The 20653-nt window shown below is 44.0% G+C and overlaps 2 protein-coding genes and 1 pseudogene across 10 annotated transcripts in view; all 3 read left to right on the top strand.

Moving 5' to 3' along the window:
* Positions 1-4085, top strand: part of MTMR4 (myotubularin related protein 4) — a 29270-nt gene extending 25185 nt beyond the window's left edge. For 8 of the 9 annotated variants that reach the window (XM_009190365.4, XM_017950656.1, XM_009190363.2 and 5 more), the window contains 3 exons: positions 713-823; positions 1066-1154; positions 1812-4083. In XM_009190365.4, the coding sequence (XP_009188629.1) occupies positions 713-823; positions 1066-1154; positions 1812-1989 (378 nt within the window). In that variant the 3' untranslated portion in view covers positions 1990-4083. Of the gene's footprint in view, positions 1-712; positions 824-1065; positions 1155-1811 lie in introns of all 9 variants that reach the window. The other variant, XM_003912820.4, reaches the window with a different exon arrangement.
* Positions 4086-5235: 1150 nt separating this feature from the next.
* HSF5 (heat shock transcription factor 5) overlaps positions 5236-20653 on the top strand; it is a 59971-nt gene continuing 44553 nt past the window's right edge. The window contains exons 1-2 of the mRNA XM_031657518.1: positions 5236-5953; positions 13873-14247. Of these exons, the coding sequence (XP_031513378.1) occupies positions 5344-5953; positions 13873-14247 (985 nt within the window). The 5' untranslated portion in view covers positions 5236-5343. The remainder of the gene's footprint in view (positions 5954-13872; positions 14248-20653) is intronic.
* LOC103878796 lies at positions 17010-18550 on the top strand (annotated as a pseudogene).

Below are 20653 nucleotides of genomic sequence, written 5' to 3' on the forward strand. Positions count from 1 at the left end.
TAGGCCAGGCACAGTGGGTCATGCCTGTAGTCTTAGGACTTTGTGAGGCTGAGGTGGGTGGATCGCTTGAGCCAAGGAGTTTGAGACCAGCCTAGGCAACATGGTAAAACCCCATCTCTACAGGAATTACAAAAAAATTAGCTGGACATGGTGGCGGATGCTTGTGGTCCCAACTACTCGGGAGGCTGAGGTCAGAGGATCTCTTGAACCCAGGATGTTGAGGCTACAGTGAGCCATGATCATGCCGCTGCATTCCAGCCTGGGCAAAAGAGCGAGACCTTGTCTCAAAAACAAAACAAAAAGCAGCCATAGACAGTATGTAAATGAATGAATGCAGCTGTGTTCCAACAAAACCTGATTTACAAAAACAGGCAGTGGGCTAGTTTGGCCTGTGGGCCGTAGCTTGCCAACCCCTGGTTTAGAACGTAACAAGAGAGTGTTTCTATGCTATAATGTAGCATATTGGTAAGAGTATAAGTCTGAAGCCACAATACTAGGTTCAAATCCCAGTTTTACCACATATCAGCTCTTAACTTTCTCTGTGGCTTCATTTTCTTATTTGTAAAATGGGGATATTAGTAGTATACGTTGTAAGACTGTCATGAGAAATAAGTTCATGTATGTAATGCACTTAGCACAGTGCCTAGCACATGGTAAACACTAAGCGTTAATGATGATGAAGATAATGTTGTTGTCTTTGCCTTTTCATCAGACATGTTTGAAGGAGTCAGATGGCAGCGATACTGAGGATTTTGGCTCTGATCACAGTGAAGACTGCCTTTCAGAAGCAAGCTGGGAACCTGTTGATAAGAAAGAGACTGAGGTATGTTTAGGCACATATGTGGTGGGTACTTATGTGAGCCAGTGAGTCGTCATACTTCCCAGAGATGAATGACATGCTGTAGACTGAGCTGTCTCCCAGTGGAGTGTCAACCTGGTAGGCAAGTGGTAGCCAGTTATGAAGATAAGCCTTGTCACTTTCTCCTGGGATGCTTTCCTTATTGCAATGTTGCTCTTCCAGTCTGTCAGCAAGGACCAGGAATTTTTCCTTGTGCCTTCTATTAGGTGACTCGCTGGGTTCCAGACCATATGGCATCACACTGCTATAACTGTGACTGTGAATTCTGGTTGGCCAAACGAAGACACCATTGCAGGTAAGATGTTTTGTATGATTTAGTATGACTTAAAAAACAGTGCAGGCTGGGCGCAGTGGCTCACGCCTGTAATCCCAGCACTTTGGGAGGCTGAGGCAGGCGGATCACGAGGTCAGGAGATCAAGACCATCCTGGCCAACATGGTGAAACCTGTCTCCACTAAAAATATAAAAATTAGCTGGGTGTGGTGGCGTGTGCCTGTAATCCCAGCTACTCTGGAGGCTGAGGCAGGAGAACAACTTGAACCAGGGAGTTGGAGATTGCAGTGAGCTGAGATCACACCACTGCACTCCATCCTGGCAACAGAGCGAGACTCTGTCTCAAAAACAAAAACAAAAACAGTGCAATACATATGTATAGAACTAAATGGAATCTGTTTGGAAGTGGATACCTCTTTATAGAAACTATTTTTGTTTGTCCCCAACTTTTCATTTAGTATCACTCATTCTCAGTATATTGGCATTTCTTAATATTAATTAATTTTTTTTTATTAGTGATGAGGTCTTGCTATATTGCTCAGGCAAGTCTCAAACTCCTGGCCTCAAGCAATTCTACTGCCTCAGCCTAGCAAAGTGCAGGGATTACTGGTGTGAGTCACCCTGCCTGGCTAGTATATTGGCATTTCTGACGAACTCTTCCCTCTTCGTGCTTTGGCAGAAATTGTGGGAATGTATTTTGTGCTGGATGCTGCCACCTGAAGCTGCCCATTCCTGATCAGCAACTCTATGACCCAGTTCTCGTCTGTAACTCCTGTTACGAACACATTCAAGTCTCTCGTGCCAGGGAACTCATGAGCCAACAGCTGAAGAAACCCATTGCTACAGCTTCCAGTTGAATGCCGGGGAGACGACCTGTCCAACTTTAGCAGGTTTGAAGGGAGGATCTGCTTCAGTTGTAGTTTGGAAGGTTCGTTGGTGTGGCTCATGAAATCACAGAGCTCAGAGATACCATCTTGAGAAATCCTCCTTGGTATCATGAAACTGGAGCAGAGGAATTGCAGTTTGGCAGAAGGTCCTCTACTGGTGAGACCCTCACCTTGGGGTAATGGTCCTAACCCAGACCCAGGGTCTGGAAGCTTAATGTTAAGTTGGTGACTCCAGCCTCTTTCTCCTGGAGGTCACAAGATGATGATTGCATAGATGTTACCTGGTGCAAAGCGCCCCAAACAGCAATAGAATGGCATACGTATAACCAAACTCCAAGTGATAACCAGACCCATCTCTCCTCCACCTTGACAAAAGCAGATTATAGTATACAAGATAGGAATTCCTGTCCTATTTGAGATGAACTATATCCTGTACCTCTGTGCTCTGTGTCTGTGCATGAAGGCTCAGTCTTTAGAGGCACTCCCTCTAGTTGCATTAGTACTGTCTTTCTGTGGAGTTTGGTTTGAAGACTGGTTCAGCAAGTGGAGGTTTCAATGTATTTTTCAGTTGGCTCATCAGCCAGCGTTGGTGAATATTCAGTTTAGGGGGACAGTTCTAGGGAGCGAGCCATTTTTGGGAGCAGAGGAAAACTCTGCTGATTGAGTTATTTTGAGCTGTGAAGGCAGTCGTCTCTGTTACACAGTGGCAGCTCTTGAGTTACGCACTGTGAAGAATGAGAAGGGAAAAGTAAAAATTATCCTTGTGAAACATCTGCTGATTGTGCCCTACCCTTTGCGCCTGACTTTTCCTAGTTGTCCTGGTGCTAACACAGGAGCTACACCTTGATCCTCTCCTGGCATGAAAATAAAACAAAGGTTTTCGTTGTTGTTCCATTGCCCGTTTCCCCCATGTTGTCTTTCCCTTGGCTGCTGCCTCCTCTGGGTCACATTGCTTCTTATCCTGAACACTTGACACCTTGAGGGTAGAATTTAGCGTTTGGTTTTTACCTCCTAGCATATGCTGTTTGGTATGTGAGGGTTTCAGTACAAATGCTGCTGTCTATTTCTGTGCACTTAACAATGGAACCCAAACAGAAGAGAATAAAGCCTTGATACCAAAATCGGGAGAGAACATGTGTCCATTTGGACCAAACGTTGTTGGTTTTTTAAAACTTTTATTTTGTTGTTGTTTTTTTTTTTTTTCATCTTAATATGTACCAGTGGCACTTAACCAAAAGATACAGTGATATAGCCATGTACTGTGGGTGGGACAGATACAGTCTCCTTGGCCTATAATGAAACCACTAGGACTTTATACATTTTCCTTAATTTGTTGACATATAAATGGTAAATTACATTTAGGATTATCCTGTTTTGAAATGATGGTAGTCATCTTTCTCACTGCTACTTTCATGTTGCTTTCTAGAAAACAGCATTTCATTCCAAAATAACTAGGATCTGCATTTAGAAAAAGAATCATTATTTCCCTGACCTTTTCAGTCCTACAGAGAAGCATCTGTGGTTCTTTTGTACTTGCCATAGATGTAACCTAAAAAGTTTTGGCGTATTTAGGTCAGCCTAGCGGAACTTTTTTTTCATTTAAATGGAGCTGAATAATGGATATTTTGTGTCTGCAAAATTCCTGAGATCATTGAAAAAGTAACAAGCTATTCCTTGTTTCTGATACATAAAATTATTTTAAGCATTTTATCAATCATTAAAATTTACTGCCAGTTGTGAGTGGCTTTTTAATTAACTTGACTTTCATTGCACTTCACTCTGCCTGTTTTCAAGGGGAGTAAGATTGGTAACATTTGGGGAGACTGTATCTGTCTACTTAGTGTGGCTGTTTTGAGGGACTGTCCCATCAGTGAACAAACTGCATGGCCTTGGAGAGAGACTCTGGGCTCTTGGCTCAGATGTGTTCATTAAATACTCCTTTCAGAGCTGTTGTGGGTGTAAGTGACATGATGTGGCCAAAAATCCAAACTGTGCAGTTGCGTTGTGACAAAAATGCAATGTGCTGTAAAAATTCAATACAATTTAAATAAAATCTCTATATTAGTGCTGCTTTGTTGGGTTGTTTTATTTTCATTTCTAAAAAACCTTAATATTCACTTATTCTTTGACTATGAGAAGAGTAGAACATTGTACCCCTTTCTCCCAGCAATTTCCAATTTATTTATTTCGAGATGGAGTCTCCCTCTGTTCCCCAGGCTGGAGTGCAGTGGTGCGATCTCGGCTCACTGCAACCTCCGCCTTCTGGGTTCAAGCGATTCTCCTGCCTCAGCCTCCCAAGTAGCTAGGACTACAGATACGCTACCACGCTGGCTAATTTTTGTATTTTTAGTAGAATCGCGGTTTCACCATGTTGGCCAGGCTGGTCTCAAATTCCTGGGTTCAAGCAGTGCACCCCGCTTGGCCTCCCAAAGTGTTGGGATTACAGACGTGAGCCACTGTGCCCGGCCAATTTCCATTTTTCAAATGAACCTCTCTTTTTGAATCAGCACAGCTCTTATTACATTCTTATTTATTGATTGGCTAGGGATCGATTCTTATGGATTCCGTAGAATTCTATCCCATCTTATCTTTACTGTCTAAAATGCCACCAGCTGGTTGGGCAGGCACACAAGATAGTACTTAGATTCTTGTGATTCCCTCTTCCCAGGGACCTCAGTTCTCGTCTAACCTTGGGTAAATTGTCTTGAACAAAATACTGGCTTAAAAGAGTGTATCTTAAAAAGATACAAAAGGCTACTATCTAAAAGGTGAATTCGTTTACTCAAGATATTATACCTCCAGTAGCATCATTTTTGTTTGAGAGGTGGGCAGTTCCACTTAGAAAGATTACAGACCAGACCCTTTGGTCCCCAGAATGACCGACTCTGCTGCCTAACGCACACTTTCTCTGCATTCCAAGTCCCCACTAGTTGGCTGGACCGAAACACACGCCTCTTGGTATTCCACGGTGGATAACTGGGCTTCTCTCTTCGCAGGACTTAGAACTCCCCGGCGGGCAGCCTTCCCGGCCTCAAGTCTGGGAACGCCTGGGGAAGGGGGCGCCTGCCCGGGTCCCGCAGGCGTCTGGCGGGCCTGGCCGGGGCACGCGGCCACCGAGGGGGAGGTGCCCACGCCGCGTGGCGGGAACTCGAGGCCCCATTGGCCGTGCTGGGAGGCACCGCGGGGTCTCGTGCGCCAACGGTCCCTGGTACGCGGCGGACGGGCGCCGGCAGGAGCGGGCAGGGCGAGGCGAAGGCCGGGGAGGGATCGAGAACGGGGTGGGAGAGCTAGGCTCGGGGGGCGAGGCCCGGGCCCGTCGGGGCGATGGAGGAGGCGCTGCTCTCCACCCCCATCAACCCCAACAACTTCCCTGCCAAGCTGTGGCGCCTGGTGAACAGCCCGCGCTACCGCTCCATCCGCTGGGACGGCCGCGGCGAGGGGCTGCTCATCGACCAGCCGCTCTTCGAGGCCGAGCTGCTCAGCCCGCCCGGGCCGGGGGGAGGCGGCAGCGGGGCTGCGGGGGCCGGGGCCGAGCCCGAGCTCTTCAAAACCACCAACTTCACCAGCTTCATCCGCCAGCTCAACCTCTACGGCTTCCGCAAGGTGGTGCTGGGCGGGCCGGGCGCGGCGGGGCCGGGGCCGGGGCCGGGGGGCGGCGGGCCGGCAGGGGACGGGCCGCTCCATCACTTCCACAGCCCGCACTTCCGCCGCGACCAGCCGCAGCTGCTCGTGCACCTCAAGCGCCTGACTAGCGCCAACAAGGCCAAGCTGGCGGCCGGCCTGGAGGTGCCCTGCCGCCCGCCCAACCGCTTCCAGCGGCTGCTCATCACCTCGGCCTCCGCCTCCGCCGCCGCTGCCTCGGCCGCCGCCGCCGCCCCATTGCAGCACCAGGAGCCGCCGCCGCCACCCGCGGGGCCCCGGCCGGAGCCTCACGGTGAGTGTGAGCTGCCCGCGCCCTCGCCCACAGCGGGCGCATGGGCGGCGGGGAGCAACCGTCCCTCGAGGGCGCGTTTTCGCACGTCCTCACGCTGGGGGAGTCCGAAAGGCGCCCAGGACCCATTGTCCACTGTGCTCCCAGAGACTGAAAGTCCCGCCACTGCCACCGCCACCATTCTCGGCACCAGCACAGTGGCCACCGGCCCTCCCCTGGAGGGTCCGTAAGCATTCAGCCCCTTCTGAGCCCACTGGCAGCAGAAGGGACCTCCGCCTCTTAGGCTCCCTTCTACTTGTCCCCAGTTTGAACCCCAGGAGTTACCTGGTTGTAAGCCTCCGTTTACCTTCCTGAGACCCACACTGTCCACTGTAAACATGTAGACTAAAGAGTCCTTCGTGGAAACATTGGGTCTGCAAGAAACACAGAAGGGGCTCCTTTGCTCCGGTGGGAAGCAGAGTGGAGTCACCCTACAGTTTAAGGCGGGACGGAACAAAATCATAGTCAAGAGAACTTAAAACATTACGGTTGGGCATGGTGGCTCACGCCTGTAATCCCAGCACTTTGGGAGGCCGAGGCGGGTGGATCACGAGGTCAGGAGTTCAAGACTGGCCTGACCAACGGGGTGAAACCTCATCTCTACTAAAAATACAAAAATTAGCCGGGCGTGGTTGTGGCGCACGCCTGTAATCCCAGCTACTCAGGAGGCTGAGGCAGGAGAATCGCTTGAACCCAGGAGGCAGAGGTTGCAGTGAGCCGAGATAGTGTCACTGCACTCCAGTCTGAGCAACAGAGCGAGACTACGTCTCAAAAAAAAAAAAAAAGAACTTAGAACATTACAATAGCAGCCAAGGGAAAGTGTGCCTGCAGTGGAAATTTGTCCTTGAAGAGGGCTGCCACCTTCCACCTATTGGCACATCTAAGAAATCTTAGAAGAAATGTTAAGACAATCATCAGATTTAGGGTTCTGGGTGATGTGTAGAATGGTAGACATTGTTTATATACCTTAAGATCAAAAATACAAGGATACATCGTGGCTTACAAGATATAGTTCCTATGTAGAATGAATTGGCTACACATTTCTTTCATTGTAGCGAATTAGAGCTTGATGCTTCCTTAAAGGGTTATGATTAGACATACATAAGGCAAAAATGGTTTTCTTTACGGCTGTCAAGTTTTAGTTTAAAAAGAATTTTAGAAAGCTCACATTTACAGACTTTGAAGTTTTCTCTATTGGCTACAATCTTTCAGTATTGAAAAAACTTTTTGGTATACATCTGTATTTAGTAAAAGTTCAGAAACCCTCTGTGATAGTGAATTGTTTATTTTTTATTATTTGTTTATTTTTTTGAGACGGAGTTTTGCTCTTGTCACCCAGGCTGGAGTGCAATGGCGTGATCTCGGCTCACCACAACCTCTGCCTCTTGGGTTCAAGCGATTCTCATTCCTCAGCCTCCTGAGCAGCTGGGAATACAGGCGCGCGCCACCATGCCTGGCTAATTTATGTATTTTTAGTAGACAGTGTTTGACCACGTTGGCCAGGCTGGTCTTGAACTCCTGACCTCAGGTGATCTGCCTGCCTCAGCCTCCCAAAGTGCTGGAATTACAGGCCTGTGAGCCACTGCGCCCCGCCTATTTTATTTTTTGAGATGAAGTTTCACTCTGTTGCCCAGGCTGGCATGCAATGGCAAGATCTCGTCTCACCGGGAGGTGAACCCTCTGCCTCCCAGGTTCAAGCGATTCTCCTGCCTCAGCCTCCAGAGTAGCTGGGATTTTACAGGTGCATGCCACCACATCTAGCTAATTTTTGTATTGTTAGTAAAGATGGGGTTTCACTATGTTGGCCAGGCTGGTTTTGAACTCCTGACCTCAGGTGATCTGCCTGCCTTGGCCTCCCAAAGTGCTGAGATTACAGGTGTGAGCCACTGCACATGGCCAAATTATTTTATAGACTTGATTTTTTTTTTTTTTTTTTTTTTTTTTGAGATAGGATCTCACTCTGTCCCCCAGGCTGGAGTGCAGTGGCAAGATCTTGGCTCACTGCAACCTCCACCTCTCGGGCTCAAGGGATCCTCTCACCTCAGCCTCCCGCGTAGCTGGGACTATAGGTGTGGCCACCACACCCAGCTAATTTTTTGTATTTTTGGTGGATACAGGGTTTCACTCTGTTTCCCAGGCTGGTCTGGAACTCCTGGGCTCAAGTGATCTGCCCACCTTGGCCTCTGGAAGTACTGGGATTACAGGCGTGAGCCACCACCACACCAGGCCTGTAGACTTGATTTTTGATGCTCTTCCTCCTCTTCCAGGAAGGCGAGGGTGGCGATATTCCATTTCTCTGTTTAAAGAGTCCATGATATGAAGCAGTATACCAAGAAACCGACAGGATATAATAATAATTCATTCTTTACCTTCAACTAGGAGAGTAATAAAAACACTTTCAGCATGTTAACATGGATTTACTATAAAGTAAATGTAATCCCATGGGGCCGGGCATGGTGGCTCATGCCTGTAATCATAGCACTTTGGGAGGCCGAGGCGGGTGAATCACGAGGTCAAGAGATTGAGACCATCCTGGCCAACATGGTGAAACCCTGTCTCTATTAAAATATAAAAATTTGCTGGGTGTGGTGGCGGGCGCCTGTAGTCCCAGCTACTCAGGAGGCTGAGGCAGGAGAATCACTTGAACCCGGGAGGCAGAGGTTGCAGTGAGCCGAGATCATGCCATTGCCCTCCAGCCTGGGCGACAGAGTGAGACACCGTCTCAAAAGAAAAAAAGAAATCTGGGTTATTTTTGAGTTAATGAAAAATTTAAATATACAAATAAAATAACACTATGTTCAACTTAACCTTCGCCCAGGGTTACGAGTGACAACAGTACTTGGTTCATTTGGAATTTAGAAGATAAGGAACTAGGTTATGTGTCCACTGTGGAGTTTAGAAGATAATGGATTAGGTTAAAGTTCCAACAATAAGTTGAAAAAGCAGCAGTGGCATAAGAATGTCCTAAAGGAATATTAGCGCACTTCCATGTGATGGCCATTGATTTTGGTAGGGAATGGTAAGGGGCAAGGCAATGGAGACAATACCATGGCATACATTTGGCAGAATCTCTGACATGGATTTTTTTTTTTTTTTTAGGTTGCATGTTTGGTGGGCATAAGGAGAAAAGACTAGAAAATGTGTTTTTTGGGAGAAATGGGATAACCACTTCAAACAAAGAAACATACATACATACGCACACACATAAAAACCAACACTTGCTCTTTTCTCTGATCTTTTTCCCTCAACTAGCTTAAACCCAGTTATATTTTAAGGATAGAGTCCGTTTTAATTAAAGAAATTCAGGGCCATCTGGAATCTGATTTTATTCACTTATAGTTCAGTTGGTCAGCATTTAAAGACTACTATTTGTTGAAAAACATACATTCATGGTGTTTCAGTATAGATTATATGTCAATCCATGTATAACTAAGTTATTGTTTTGATGCCTTTCCTGTTTGGTGTTTTTTGTTTGTTTGTTTGTTTTCCTTACCATTCTACCTGTTGGTGTGTGCAGAAGGTATGTCAGGTGTGGACTGTCTATACCATAGGTTTGGTTCACCAGGGAATTGTGTTACTGGTTCAGGTGGAATGTAATTCTGCTATAAGTTCAAGCATACTAGAACTTGAATAACTGAACAGAGTTGTTGAAGAATACAACTTTGTTTTGTTCTCATTCCATGTTCTAAGTCCTTGGCTCTTCTGTTTTTCCTCATCTCATTTTTCTTCTTCTCGAATCTTGCCTTGGTTGTGTGCCTGACTACACTGCTACTGCTTAGTCTCCATTTTTTCTGTGTTCTATCTCTGTGTATGGGTTGAATACTTCTCTGTCTATAATAGAATCCTCTGTTTTAGGACCTAGTTCTTTTATTTAGAGCCACTGAACCAACTGTACTGTTCCCCTTCCAAGAGTCTACTTGATAAGAAATGTGAGATTGCATGTTTTTCCTTTGTGCACTTTTGTTATTTTGTTTTTAGGAACAGTTTATTTTACGATATTTGTTAAAATATTCTAAACTAAGTAACAGGTCTGAGAAATGGATAACCTGTTTTTGCCTGGGGATACCATGCTCTCAAGAGGCAAGTTTTTGGATTCTTTCCTGGGAATTGATTAACTCAGATGCACTTCCATAAAAGAAATAGAATTTTTAAGAACACAATTTCATCCTGCCCTCTATTTCCAGAATTCTGGATTAAAACTTTGCCAAATATATCTTAAAGATATTTTGAGGACATATAGGTGATGTAATGTTGATCTGAATTGACCACTATGAGGTAACCCTTAACAGAAGAATAAATAAGGGCTGAACATGTCTTGGTTCTTTATTTTAAAAAACAGACTTAAAAGAATGCCCTTCTAATCTTGACTGTGTTCTAATTTTAACAGCATCTCAAATAGTTAATTGGCCATCACTCCAAGTTTATCATTATAGAAGTAGACAGATATAAAACAATTTAAGGTCGAGAATTCTTTAATTAGCTGCTGAAGTTATTGACAGCCTGAAAATTCGCCAACAGTTTATCCCCAAAGAGGGCAGAGCTGTTGTACTCTGTAGGCAGTATGTAGTGTTGGCATGTGAACATCCCAGGAGAAATCAAGCAATGGGTAGTTTTGGACATGGAGAAACACCTCTTGTGAAGAGCAAAAAAAAAAAAAAAAAGGAGGGGTTGTCAGTGGTAGGTTCAAAGTGTGTGTACCTGCGGAATTGGTAGTCAAGCAGCATAAAAACTGTTTTATGCTGCTTCTTCTTTTTTTTTTTTTTTTTTTTTTTTTTTTAAGACAGAGTCTCCCTCTCTCACCAAGGCTGGAGTTCAGTGGCATGAACATGGCTCACTGCAGCCTTGACCTCCCAGGATCAAGTCATCCTCCCACCTCAGTCTCCTAGCTGGGACTATTGGGGCATGCCACCACACCTGGCTGATTTTTTTATTTTTTGTAAAGACAAGATCTCACCTTTTTTTTCTTTTTTCTTTCTTTCTTTTTTTTGAATCGGAGTCTTGCTCTGTTGCCCAGGCTGGAGTGCAGTGGCGCAATCTCGGCGCACTGCAACTTCCGCCTCCCAGGTTCAAGCTATTCTCCTTCGTTAGCCTCCCGAGTAGCTGGGACTACAAAGTGTGCGCCACCATGCCCAGCTAATTTTTGTATTTTTAGTAGAGACAGGGTTTCTCCATGTTAGTCAGGCTGGTCTCGAACTCCTAACCTCCAGCAATCTGCCTTCCTCAGCCTCTCAAAACGCTGGTATTACAAGCGTGAGCCACCATACCTGGCCAGGATCTCACCATTTTGCCTGTGCTGGTCTGAAATTCCTGAGCTCAAGCAATCCTCCCACCTTGGCCTCCCAAAGTGCTGGGGTTAGAAGGATGAGACAGGGTTAGAAAAAATAGACAGGGTCTATTTTTTGTACTTTAAAGGAAGAAAGGAAAAACAGTTTTTAAGAGATCTGTCATTTGAATACATTTAATCTTCTGAAATAGGATTTTTTTCCCCGCATTAGATAAAGCCTCTTGATTTCCAGGGCTCCAGAATTTGTGTTGTTCATATGTACGTATTTTTTTCTTTTTGGCATTAATGCTTTATTTACTTGTTTAAGTATTTATTTTTAAGAGACAGGATCTCACTCTGTCACCCAGGCTGGAGTGCAGTGTCATGATCATAGTTCACTGTAACCTTGAACTCCTGGACTCAATAATGCTTTATTCTCTCTTTTTAAAACAGGGTCTCACTGTGTCACCCAGGCTAGAGTACAGTGGCTCAATCTCAGCTCACTGCAACCTCCACCTCCTTGGTTCAAGCAATTCGCCTGCCTCAGCTTCCCAAGTAGCTGGGATTACAGGCATACACCACCATGCCCAGCTGATTTTTGTATGTTTTGTAGAGATGGGGTTTCACCATGTTGGTCAGGCTGGTCTCGAACTCCTGGACTCAAGTGATCTGCCCGCCTCAGCCTCCCAAAGTGCTGGGATTACAGGCATGAGCCACCATGGCTGGCCTGCTTTATTCTTTAAAGGAAATTAAACCACAGAAATAGAATGACAGATTTGTAACTTGTTGAATGGGTTTACAATCTAATTATTTGGAAAAGCAGATATTTGAGTGTCAGCTTTCAACGTGTAGTTTAATACTTGAGTAGCACATAATAGGTTTTCCCTCTGTTTTACAGATTAGCTTAATAAATTGAAAGGAACTTGTGAATCAGTCACATGATTTAATACAAAACTTTCCTTAGGAATAAATTAGGCTAGCTTTGTTTATGTTCAAGAATCGTAATTTATAGTTCTGCACCATTTATATTCTCTTGTCCTTCATTACATACTGTTGCCCTTTCTCTGTCTTCCTTATCTCCATTTTTTATTCCTTTTTACATTGCTAATGAAGAGAAGACAAGTATCAGAATCTCTGGGCCTGGATTTGTGGATTTTTAACATATTCTTCAAGTGATTCAGATGTAAACCAATGTTTGAGAGCCACTGACATCTGGGAAAGGATACTACTGGAAAGACTCTGAAGAAAGAAAAATCATGGAAAATGATTGATTGATTTAAGGAATGAAGGAGGAAACTAAGTTAAACTTTTCAAGCTTGACTTTTCTACAAAGATTATCATTTTTAAAAATTTGAAAGGGTGGGCAAGACATGGTGGCTTATGCCTGTAATCCCAGTACTTTGGGAGGCAAAGGCAGGAGGATGCTTGAGCCCAGGGGTTCAAGACCAGCCTGGGCAACATAGGGAGGCTCCTGCCTACAAAACAAATTTAGCCAGGTGTGGTGGTGCATGTCTGAACTCCAGCTATTCAGGAGGTTGAGGTGAGAGGATTGCTTGAGCCCAGGAGTTCGAGGCTGCAGTGAGCCATGTTCATACCACTGCACTCCAGCCTGAGCAACAAAGCAAGAATCTGTTTCTAAGAAAAAAAAATAAAACATTAATGCCAAAAATAAACACATACACACAACACAAATTCTGGAGCCCTGAAATCAAGAGGTCTTTAGTAGGGGGAAAAAAATCCTACTTCAGGAGATTGAATGTATTCAAATAATAGGCCTCTTAAAAATGATTTTTCTTGTTTTCCTTTAAAGTACAAAAAACAGGCCAGGTACAATGGCTCATTTCTGTAATCCTAGCACATTGGGAGGCCAATGTGCTTGAGTCCAGGAGTTCCAGACCACCCTGGGAACGTGGCAAGACCTTGTCTCTACAAAAAGTAAAGTAAACAGTGCTTGGTGGTGTGCACCTATAGTTCCAGCTACTCAGGAGGCTGAAGTGGGAGGATTGCTTGAGCCTGGAAGTTTGAGGCTAGAGTGAGCCGAGATCACATCACTGCACTGCAGCCTGGGCGACAGAGTGAGATCTGGTTGGTTGGTAGGTAGGTAGGTAGGTAGATAGATAGATAGCAAAGAACGTTACATTTATAAAAATCTTGTTATATGTTCCATACCCATTTCTTTTATTTTTTGGTGGACAGCTTATTTTTATGTCTATTATTAATGTTACAAAATTGTTTGAAAGACTGAATGGAAAACTTTTAGGAAGTAGCTTACACGTTGGAAAAATCTGGGTCAGGCAAATAAAGCGAAAGGTAAGATGGCCAAATCATGTATAAAAGGCTTTTAATGTTGAATATTTGATTTAACATTTGATTTAATGTTAGAATTTAGGCACTTTATCTTTTATGACTATTACACTGAGAAAACAAAGGTTTATTCAATTCTTCTTTCAGCATTATATGTCTCATATTCCTGATTCTGAATTTGTTTTTACCAAAACTAAACTTCTGTTGTGTTAAAAATGGCTGATAGGTGAAGAGTAGTATATTTTATGACCTTTGGTTTACTATGTCTGGTGGTGTAATGCAAAATTAGTAAATGTGCTCTTCCTCTTTTATGCAGGACCAGTGGCTGTAGGACAATTTCACCGGTCATTTCGGCGAGATAGTTTGTCTCCTTACTCCTACGTATCAACTCCGTCCCATGACCACAGTACTTTCCCTCTGAAAGGTTTAGATCGGACCCCAGTTCCTCACAGGATATGGCAGAACTCCCTTGGAATGCACCCTGGACAAGTGGAGACATCTCCCACATTTTCAGATAAAGGGGTTCCATTTCCTGTACTCCAGAGGTTTCCAGCTGAGGTTACCTATACGCTGCAGCCCAGCACCACATCTGTCCATGTTCAACAAGGTCCTCAAACAATGGTCAGCTCCTCCCAAAAATACAGTAACTACACACCCTCAGCACAGTACTCGCAAGCCTACTATCCAACAGGTATGACAAATTCAGGTTCATGGCCTTCTATTTAAGGTTGTTTATAATGAGCATATATATATTTTAAATGCATTTTATTGTCTCTGTGCTTTAACACAAACAGTGGGAATGTACATCTAAGAAATGGCAAAGATTTCTTAGCAGGAGATATTTTTAAACAATATATAAAATGTCATTGTGTTTTTAAGGGTTGTGAAAATTTCGTTGGGTGTATAAAGGTGTGTATTGTTAGTGAAACTTGTATATTCAAAATGTGTCCTAGTTATGAAATTAAGACTTAGTACCCCAAGGGCGGATGTGGTGGCCCATGCCTGTAATCCCAGCACTTTGGGAATGTGAGGTGGGTGGATCATTTCAGGTCGAGTTCGAGACCAGACTAGCCAACATGGTGAAACCCCAACTCTACTAAAAATACAAAAATTAGCCAGGCACGGTGGCAGTCGCCTGTAATCCCAGCTATTCCGAAGGCTGAGGCAAGAAAATTGCTTGAACCTGGGAGGCAGAAGTTGCAGTGAGCGGAGATCACTCCACAGCATTCCACCCTGGACGACAGAGTGAGACTGTCTTAAAAACAAAAAAACAAAAAACAAAAAACCTTAGTACCCCAGAACCTTATTTTAACTCTGTCCTTGGTGCTGCAGTTTTTTTAAAAATATGTCTATTATATATTTAATATGGTTTAATCTTAAGGTGAGATTACCTCATAATGAAATCATTTATCTCAGTAATGATATTTAATAAAAAAAAAAATACTCTCTGAAGATTAAATTCTTTAGTAAAAACCTGGTGAACAGTGGGATCTCCACAGTGTTATTCCTAGGCAGCTAAGAACTGGGGAGTAGCAGAGAGAAGGAGAAACCTGACAATGACAACTGACCTGGAACTCAACCAAGGGCACTGAGAACATGCTGGTAGATCCCAAGCCACTAATTGGGAATGCTTATGATAGTTATCATCTGTTTTGCTTCTTGGGGAAAAAAAAAAAAAAGTTGTGGTTTTTTTCCTTCCTTTTTTCTTTTTTTTTTTTTTTTGAGATGGAGTTTCACTCTTGTTGCCCAGGCTGGAGTGCAATGGCATAATCGTGCCTCACTGCAACCTCCGCCTCCTGGGTTCAAGCAATTCTCCTGCCTCAGCCTCCTGAGTAGCTGGGATTACAGGCGTGCGCCACCACCACGCCCAGCTAATTTTTTGTATTTTTAGTAGAAACGAGATCTCGCCATGTTGGAAGGGCTGGTTTTGAACTCCTGACCTCAGGTGATCCACCCGCGTTGACCTCCCAAAGTGCTGGGATTACAGGAGTGAGCCACCCTGCATGGCCATTTTTTTTCTTTTTTTAATAGAAAACGTTTTGCAATATAATCTTACCATTTCACTCAAATGTATTTTCTTTTTCGCAAAACGTTTTCTATTATTTTTTTTGAGACAGAGTCTCACTCTGTTGTCAGGCTGGAATGCAGTAGTGCAATTTCGGCTCACTGCAACTTCCACCTCCTGGGTTCAAGTGATTCTCCTGCCTGAGCCTCCCACCTAGCTGGGACTACAGGCGCCTGCCACCACGCCTGGCTAATTTTTTTTTTTTTTTAGTAGACACAGGGTTTCACCATGTTGGCCAGGCTGGTCTTGAACTCCTGACCTCGTGATCCACCCACCTTGGCCTCCCAAAGTGCTGGAATTAAAGGTGTGAGTCACTGCGCCTGGCCTCAAATGTATTTTCAATTTTGCAAAAACACGATAGCAAAAACACATGATGATGTATTTCATCATGTGGTATGCTTTTTACACAATGATGAAATGAGGCAATAGAAATAAGACAAGCGTCAAAGCTTTGAGAAAAGACCAGAAAGAGAAGAAAGGGGGCATTCCAGAAAAGACTAGAAAGAGAAGAAAGGGGGCATTCCTTACCCTGTGAATTAATAATCTAGGATCTTTAATTTTTTCAGTTATGTAAATCTGGAAGCAATTTCTGGAAGTCTTTTGTTAGACCATTTCTCCCAGGTGGCACTAAAGGGAAAGCTAAAATATTTTTTCATTTTAAATATTTTTTTAAAAACATATTTACTTAAAGTAGAAGAAATGTAAATTAGAAAAGGGAGTGGCCCGGCGCGGTGGCTTACGCCTGTAATCCCAGCACTTTGGGAGGCTGAGGTGGGCGGATCACGAGGTCAGGAGATCGAGACCGTCCTGGCTAACACGGTGAAACCCCGTCTCTACTAAAAATATAAAAAAATGAGCTGGGCGTGGTGGCAGCGCCTGTAGTCCCAGCTACTCGGGAGGCTGAGGCAGGAGAATGGCGTGAACCCGGGAGGCGGAGCTTGCAGTGAGCCGAGATCGCGCCACTGCACTCTAGCCTGGGGAACAGAGCGAGACTCCGTCTCAAAAAAAAGAAAGAAAGAAAAAGGAATGGCGTAATTTGTTGCCATTTAAAAATTATAAATCTGGGCCTGGCGTGGTGGCTCACACCTGTAATCCTAGCGCTTTGGGAGGCCGAGGCGGGTGGTTCACGACGTCAGGAGTTCGAGACCAGGCTGGCCAACATAGTGAAACCCCGTCTCTACCAAAAAAATTACAAAAATTAGCCAGGCATGGTGGCGGGTGCCTGTAATCCCAGCTACTCGGGAGGATGAGGCAGGAGAATCACTCGAACCCGGGAGGCGGAGGTTGTGGTGAGCCAAGATGGCGCCATCGCACTCCAGCCTGGGCGACAGAGCGGGACTCCGTTTCAAAAAAAAAAAAAAAATTACAAATCTGGGCGAGGGAGGTGAGCCGCTGCCGCACCGCTGCCGCCGCATCCCCTCCGCGAGCAGGAGCCCGGACCGGGTCCCGCACGCAGCCCTAGCCGGTACCTTGTAGTCAGGCCGCTGGGGCAGCGCTGGGAGGAGGCGGCTGGACCCAGCGAGCGCCCGCGCGTGTGCCGTGACTGGGAAGCCGCCTGCCAGTCCCCTTCGCCTTCCCTTCCCCCGCCCCCACCTTCCAACCGCGCCAGATCGGCATCCGCTGCCAAAGTCAGTAAAAAGGAGCTCAACTCCAGCCACTACAGGGCCGACGAGACCTCAGGAAAACAGCAGGAAGCAATTGAACACATTGATGAAATCCAAAATGAAACAAACAGACTTAATGAACAAGCCAGTGAGGAGATTTTGAAAGCAGAACAGAAATGTAACAAACTCCGCTAACCATTTTTTTCAGAAGAGATCAGAATTGATCACCAAAATCCCACATTTTTGGATAACAACATTTATCAACCATCCACAGGTGTCTGCACTGCTTGGGGAGGAGGAAGAAGCGGCACTGCATTATTTGAGCAGAGTTGAAGTGACAGAATTTGAATATATTTAATCAGGTTACAGAATAGATTTTTATTTTGATCAAAATCCTTACTTTGAAAATAAAGTTCTGTCCAAAGAATTTCATCTGAATGAGAGTGGTGATCCATCTTTAAAGTCCACTGCAATCAAATGGAAATCTGGAAAGGATTTGACAAAGCGTTCAAGTCAAACGCAGAATAAAGCCGGCAGGAAGAAGCAGCATGAGGAACCAGGGAGCTTCTTTACCTGGTTTACTGACCATTCTGATGCAGGTGCTGATGAGTTAGGAGAGGTCATCAAAGATGATATTTGGCCAAACCCATTACAGTACTACTTGTTTCCCGATGTGGATGATGAAGAAGGAGAAGAAGATGATGATGATGAAGAGGAGGACAGATTAGAAGATACTGATTAGAAGGGGATGAAGAGGAAAATGAAGAAGATGAAGATGATGATGAAGGGGAGGAAGGAGAGAAGGATGAAGGAGAAGAAGATGGCTAATAGAACACTGATGGATTCCGACCTTCCTTTTTAAAAATTTTCTCCAGTCCCTGGGAGCAAGTTGCAGGGTTTTTTTGTTTTGTTTTTTGTTTGTTGTTTGTTTGTTTTCCTCTTGTGCTCAGTCGCCCTGTTCTTGAGATCTCTTTTCTCTGTATCATGGTTCTCACCTTATTTGGGGGAAATACCTTGAGCAGAATACAGTGGGAAAAGAGTCTCTACCCCTTTCTGTTCTAAATTCATTTTTATCCCTTCCTGTCTGAACAAAAACTGTATGGAATCAGCACCGCTGAGCTCTGTCGAAAAAAAGAAAAACCTGCTCCCTTGTCTCTGCTGGAAGCTGGAAGGTGTGAGGCCCCTATGTGGCAGTGCCCAGAATTCTAGCTTTTTTACTCCTTTCTCTGTATATTCAGCTCAGAGAGTACACTGTGTCTCTGTGTGAATATGGACATTTGGCATTTACCAACATGTATCTGTCTACTTTCTCTTGTTTAAAAAAACAAAAACAGGCCGGGTGCGGTGGCTCAAGCCTGTAATCCCAGCACTTTGGGAGGCCGAGGCGGGTGGATCATGAGGTCAGGAGATCGAGACCATCCTGGCTAACATGGTGAAACCCCGTCTCTACTAAAAATACAAAAAACTAGCCGGGCGTGGTGGCGGGCGCCTGTAGTCCCAGCTACTCGGAGGCTGAGGCAGGAGAATGGCGTGAACCTGGGAGGCGGAGCTTGCAGTGAGCCGAGATCGCGCCACTGCACTCCAGCCTGGGTGACACAGCGCGAGACTCCGTCTCAAAAAAAAAAAAAAAAAAAAACAAAAAAAAACAAAACCTTAAAAAAATGGGTTTACAGAAGGTCAGCACAGGGTGGGTTTGAGATGTTCGGGTGGGTTAAGTGGGCATTTTGACAACATGGCTTCTCCTTTTGCATGTTTAATTGTCATATTTGACGGACATCCTTTGCAGTTTAAGATGACATTTTTTAAAATAAATTCTCTCCTAATGATGACTTGAGCCCTGCCACTCAATGGGAGAATCAGCAAAGCCTGTGGGATCTTATTTGAAATTGACATTCTCTATTGTAATTTTTTTCCTGTTTATTTTTAAATTTTCTTTTTGTTTCACTGGAAAGATGAGGCTCAGTTTTTAAAGGTTAAAAGGGGACAAGTTGCTTTGTTACAATAAAACTAAATGTGTACACACAAAACAAAGTTATAAATCTGGTGACTGTTTGTAGTAGTACTCACTATTTTCTAGCTGTATTAATATCCAACTGTATACTTGTATCATTGGCTCATTGCACCTAAATATAGCAGTGAAAGGGATTATTTTCCCAAAATGCTTTAATGATATTAAAATCATCTAGATTGGGTTTTATAGATTTTCAGAGCTGTTACTCTTTTGGTGAATGGAGTTGAAAAAAAAAGGAGGGAATTACATGAAGTAAGGATGATTTTGTACTTTTAATCATTTTGCCTATTAGAAATTAAAAAAATTTTTTTTTACCATGTTACATAGAAAATGGTTAAGGCCTAATTTTTCCCCCCATATTTGCCCAGCTACTTCTTTGAAGAACCAAAATATCTGTACAATCTTTGAAAACAAGATAGCCAGGTATGGTGGCTAACACGTGTAATCTAACACGTGTAATCCCAGCAACTTGGGAGGCTGAGGTGGAGGATTGCTTGAGCCTAGGAGTTTGAGGCTGCAGTGAGCCATGATTGTGCCACTGCATTCCAGCCTGGAAAATGTATTCCAAGTTTCAAGCAATCCTCATGGAAACTACTAGCTCTAAATTTTATGAGAAGTACTCATATATTATTCACTAACACCGCTACAAATATTATAGTTAATATTCATTATAGAACTGTTATTTGTTAAATTATTATAATTTTGGACATGGTGTTTTTAAAATATTTTATTTTAGCTTGATGTAAATTATAAATTGGGAGTTGTCTCCAAGTGTTTAAGGTAATAATTAGGAAGGAGGCATTAAAAAAAGAACAAGTAAGTGTCACTGATATTTTTATAGTATACAGTATATAGATAACTTTATGTTAGCTGAATTTTTGTTTTGTCTTCTTTAATAGGGATAATTGAAATGACTGTAAAGTTTCTGAGATTATGAGAATAAGAAATTTCATGATGACTTCTAGTACATAATGTAGGCAAAACTGCTTTGAACATTGTGAAGCACTTTATAAATGAAAAGTTTTATTATTAAATATGAAAAACTTGCAATGGAAAAGAAAGTGCCATAAAAATACCCTACAAGTGCTTAATTCCTCCAAATTATGGGCGAAGGAAATAAAAAGTAGTGAACAATTTAACCAATATTTAGTGAGTACTTATTTATTAAGAGTATTACAAATGACTTTACCGAAATTAAATAGAGTATCATTCTCATGAGGCAGGTGGATCACTTAAGGCCAGGAGTTCCAGAACAGCCTGGCCAACATGGTGAAACCCAGTCTCTACTAAAAATAGAAAAATTAGCTGGGTGTGGTAGCAACACCTATAGTCCCAGCTACTTGGGGGTTGAGGTGGGAAGATTGCTTGAGTTCAGGAGGTTGAGGCTGCAGTGAGCCGTGATTGTGCCTTTGCACTC

Source organism: Papio anubis, chromosome 17 (genome assembly GCF_008728515.1).
Source record: "Papio anubis isolate 15944 chromosome 17, Panubis1.0, whole genome shotgun sequence".
NCBI classification, from domain to species: Eukaryota; Metazoa; Chordata; class Mammalia; order Primates; family Cercopithecidae; genus Papio; species Papio anubis.